At 55.4% G+C, this 4,960-nt stretch overlaps 1 protein-coding gene across 1 annotated transcript in view; it reads right to left on the reverse strand.

Moving 5' to 3' along the window:
• Positions 1-4,960, reverse strand: part of INCENP (inner centromere protein antigens 135/155kDa) — a 32,120-nt gene that overhangs the window by 1,563 nt on the left and 25,597 nt on the right. Inside the window, exons 16-19 of the mRNA XM_010854058.1 lie at positions 4,778-4,956; positions 2,954-3,032; positions 2,661-2,768; positions 685-835 (exon numbers count right to left, since the gene is read on the reverse strand). Coding sequence (XP_010852360.1) covers positions 685-835; positions 2,661-2,768; positions 2,954-3,032; positions 4,778-4,956 — 517 coding nt within the window. The remainder of the gene's footprint in view (positions 1-684; positions 836-2,660; positions 2,769-2,953; positions 3,033-4,777; positions 4,957-4,960) is intronic.

The raw sequence follows: 4,960 nt of genomic DNA on the forward strand, positions 1-4,960 counted from the left end.
TAGATGAGGTGAGACTCACAGGGCCTGTGGTCTGTAGAGGGCTGAGCTTCCGGGGCTCTGGGCCCTTCCTCCGGGGAGTGAGGCCCACCCCGCCCCCAGCTCAGCCAGCTCTGTGAGATGGGCACCCACTGGCCTCGCTCACTCCCACAGGCTTTGGACCCAGGCCTAAGGCACCTTCAAACTCACCCACACTCCCGTTTAGAGACGTGTAAACTTGGGGACCAATCCTGCTCAAGGGCCCCCATCTCCACCCCCAACTCCTGCCACCAGCTGGCCAGAACCCCTGCTCCAGCTCTTCATGCACGGCCAAAGCCCTGCTACCTCTGAGCTCTATTCCCATCCCAGGCAACATATTTGGGTCTATCTGGCCTGCTGGGTGGGGCTCCCAGGGGGAGGCCAGTCTGAGACGGAATACCCAGCACCACGCCTGCCAGCAGTCAGCCAGGATCTAACACATCTGCTGAGAATGGAGGCACCCACCACCGTAGATCTGGTCTACAGGTGAGCCCACTGGTCACAGGGCACCCACCCTTCCCAGGAGCGTCCAGAGGTCCGATGCAGAGTTGGCTCAAGACTCAAGCTGCCAGCCCATGAGCACAATGGGCTCCTGACACCCACAGCTGCTGAGCCCTCGGAGTCACAAGTGGGTAACTGCCCTCCTGGGGGGCTCCAGGCCCTGCTCACCTCGGGCCCAGCTGGGGATGGGCTTCCGGGGATGGGCCTCGTCATCGGTGGAGTCATCACTGTTTAGATCCATCCCGTAGTCATCCGCATTGATCTTGGGGGGGGCCCTGTGCCCCTGAGGGGTCATCTGATACGAGGTACAAGCTGGAGACTGGAAAAGATGAACATGGCTACTGGCTGCCCGCCCTGCATGCTGGCCTCTCCTGAAGCTGAGAAGCACCAGGCTCTGGCCACCTCCCCTCGTTTCACAGGGAAAAGAAAGAAAAAGGTTCAGGGGTCGCTTTTTGATTGGGGGAAAAAAAAAACCATGCCACATACATGACTCTTGTGTCTTCCTTTTTCATGTAAAAGTGTGTTACAAACGTTCTTCCGGGTCAGTGTGTGTGTGTGTGTATATGTGTCCTTTGAATGGCTGCAGGGCGCTGCACTGGGAGCACCATGGTTTGTAATTTAACCACCCGGTTCAGCGACCGTCCAAGTTTTCAGCATCCTAAACTATATTGCAACGAAAACCTTTCCTCACACTATATCCGTCTGTAACAGCATTAACAGCCTAAATGCTTGTCGGGAAGGGCTGATTAAAGAAACTCTGGTACCAACTAAGTGGAACACAGCCACCAAAGGAAATTAATAAATGGTGAAACAGGTGTGTACAATACATTAAACAAGCAAAAAAAAAAGGAGGTGAAACAGGTGTGTACAATACATTAAACAAGCACAAAAAAGGAGGGGAAACAGGCGTGTACAACACATTAAACTCGCAAAAAAAGGAGGGGAAACAGGCGTGTACAATATATTAAACAAGCAAAAAAAAGGAGGTGAAACAGGCGTGTACAATATATTAAACAAGCAAAAAAAAGGAGGTGAAACAGGCGTGTACAACACATTAAACATGCAAAAAAAAAAGCAGGGAAACAGGTTGTGTACAATACATTAAACAAGCAAAAAAAAAGGAGGTGAAACAGGTGTGTACAATACATTAAACAAGCACAAAAAAGGAGGTGAAACAGGCGTGTACAACACATTAAACACGCAAAAAAAAAGGAGGAAAAGAAACAAATCAAGCTGCCAAAGGGTATGTGTTCTGGACTGAATGTTTGTATTCTTCTCCCACATTCCTATGATAAATCCTAATCCCCAGTGTGATGGTATTTGGAGGTGGGACCTTTGGGAGGCACAGCCCTCCTCAGTGGGTTCAGTTCCCTTAGAAAAGACCCCAGAGAGCGCCCTCTCCCCTCCAGCCATGTGAGGACACAGCAAGAAGACGGCCATCTGTGAACCAGAGGAGGCCCTCACCTGCCAGCGCCTTGACCCTGGACTTCCCAGTGCGTCTGCTGTTTAAGCCGCCCAGTCTAGGGTCATTTGTTGTAGCAGCACGAAGAGACTGAGACGGTATGTACAGTCTGGGCCCATTTAAAAAACTATACATATGTGTGCGTGAGAAAAAGTGTGTACAAAATATTTATGAATATTTAAATATAGAAAGAAATACACCAGACTTAGACTTTTCCTTTGAGGGCACCTTTCTTTTGCTTTGTATTCTTTTATAAAGTTCAATTTCTTTTTTTTTTTTTGAACTACTTTCTACTTTCAGAATAAAGAACAATACATATATCAAAAATAGTGGGGGGAGAAAAAAACACTTGGGCCAATTGTATCCTTCCTGTTTCTCATGAAGGAAAGTGAAGGTCGCTCAGTCGTGTTCAACTTTTTGCGACCCCATGGACTGTACAGTCCATGGAATTCTCCAGGCCAGAATACTGGAATGGGTAGCCTTTCCCTTCTCCAGGGGATTTTCCCAACCCAGGGATCGAACCCAGGTCTCCCTCATTACAGGTGGATTCTTTACCAGTTGAGCCACAAGGGAAGCCCCCCTCTTTCTCATGGTCCTAATATACTCAGCCTGTGCCTCCAGCTCCTGGGAAGAGAATCATCAGAGACAGAGGGCCCTCTCCACCCTGACGCCCAGGGCTCACCTGCACGTCCACGGTCACATTCAGGCTATTGCTGGCAGCCGCGGCCTCCTTGGCCTTCTTCTCCTGTTCCTCCTGTAGCCGCTGCTCAGCCAGGCGCTGCTGCTCTTCCTGGGGCCCGGAGACAGCAGGAGGCAGGATGTCACAGACCAGGGGAGTGCACTCCCCTCCTCTGCGCCAACCCCAGCACAGCCAGGCGGGCACAGCAGCTCCTGCCCGAACCACTGGAGCCAGGCGGCCCCAGCCCAGAGCTCAGTGCAGAGCCCACGGGAGCCACACACCCAGCCCCCCGTTACCTTTCTCTTCTTCTCCTCCAGCTCCCGCTGCAGCCGCTCCTTCTGTAACCGCAAGGCCTTCTCTCTCTCCTGCAGCTCCCTGAGGACCAAGACAGAGCAGGTCAGGGCGGGAAGCCGAGCCCCTGTTCCGTCCCTGCCAGGGAAGCCAGGCCCCCTGGCCCACTGGAGGGGCGGGCACGCCAGCTGAGGGCCAGCAGCTACACTGGGGGCTGGCGTGCACACCCGACAGGGTGGGGGTGCTGGGCTTCGAGGCCACCAAGCTGGGCCCCCCTCCTCCACAGCCCTGCACCTCGCTCTTATCTGCCATACGATGGGAACTTAGCCCCTTTCCTCCAGAGTTGACGGGAGAGTGAAATGAGGTCTTCCGAGTCACTGCCACTCATCCTGACCGCAGGCCCACACCCGGGCCTGACGTGAAGCCGGGCGGGGCTGCTCACGGGCCACCTCCGTGTACTTGCTTGGATGACCCTGAACCAGTCACGGAGCCTCTCTGAACCTGTGTGCCCCTCTGGAGGTGGGGCTGCTGGTGTGCCGGCCACAGGTTTAAACGAGGAAATGGGTGGAAGGCGTGCAGCTGCCAACCATACGACCACCAAACCATCGTCCGTCCCCTCGAAGCCCCTGGCGCTGCCCAGCCCACATCCAATTCTAAAACCACACCAGCTACCACCCTCTGCTCCCTTCCCAGGCTTCTGTCTCTGACTCTGCCCACAGGTCAGAGGACACCTTTGTGCCAATCATCAAGCACGGGAGACAGCCCTGATGCAGTAAGCCCCCTGGCAGTGGACCCCCCACGCACGTGGACCCCCGACCAGGGGTACCCCACGTGGACACCTGATGTTTCCTAGGAAGTGGAGGCAGGGCCTGGGCTGAGGTCTGCCCGTGTGTTTACACAAGCACAGGCAGAGTTCTCTATGTCTACACACAGGCATAGGGCCCCATACAGCTCTGGGCCAACGGTGACTGGTTTATCCTCCCTGGCACCCCCAGGACCCAGCACAACCAGGCACAGGGATTGGCCTTGGATAAACAGCGGTGGAACTAAGTGTGGAAATCTTGCCTATCGCAGAGACCCCTGTCTCTGAAAGGGCTCATCCACCATGGTCCCCAATGGGGGTGGGGGGCAGCCAGGAAATGCTGATGGGGGGCAACCCAAGTCATCATCAGAACAGAGGAGCAGAGTGGTGGGCAAGAGCCAAGGACGCCAGAGGGCATCCTTCTTGGTGGGACGCTCCCACCCAAAGACCCTCAGCGACTGCTGAGAAATACTGGCTCGTCCTACAACCTCCCTGCCTCATGTCAGCTGAGAAAAAAACACACCAAAGGGCTCAGCTTATCCAGCTTGAGGCAGAATGAAGACAAAGTCCTGAGTGACTCTGCCCCGTACCCCTTGAATCTCCAGCAGCCAACACACCATGTTTGGGTGGTCTGCCTGGTTTGGAGCCAAGAGAAAAAAAGCCTCCCTGTTTTGCAAAGCATCAGTTTCTCAGTCATGTCTGACTCTCTGTGACCCCCATGGACTGCAGCCCACTAGGCTCCTCTGTCCACAGGGATTCTCCAGGCCAGAATACTGGAGTGGGTAGCCATTCCCTTTTCCAGGGGATCCTCCTGACCCAGGGATTGAACCCGGGTCTCCTGCACTGCAGGAAGATTCTTTCCCATCTGAGCCACCAGGGAAGGCTATAGGAAGAAGGGAAACCTTCTTTTCCAGACCCCCGAGTGAAGGTGGGAGCTGCCCCTGGGTCATGGCTACACCTGTGTCAACCACACGCACAGGAGGACAGTGTGGCCCCCGGGGGGCGGGCGGCCCGCGCGGCCGCTCACCTCTCGGCCTGCAGCCGCTCCTGCTCCCTCTTCCGCTCCTGCTCGCGCTGCTCTGCCAGCTGCCGCTCCTGCTCTCGCTGCTCCGCCAGCCTCCTGGCCTCGGCTGCCTTCCGCAGCCGCTCCTGCTCCTCCTCCCTCCTCTTCTGCAGCAGCTCCTGGTGCCGCCGCTCCTCTTCCTCCTGT

The sequence above is a fragment of the Bison bison genome, unplaced genomic scaffold (genome assembly GCF_000754665.1).
Source record: "Bison bison bison isolate TAMUID 2011002044 unplaced genomic scaffold, Bison_UMD1.0 scf7180017864334, whole genome shotgun sequence".
Lineage (NCBI taxonomy): Eukaryota > Metazoa > Chordata > Mammalia > Artiodactyla > Bovidae > Bison > Bison bison.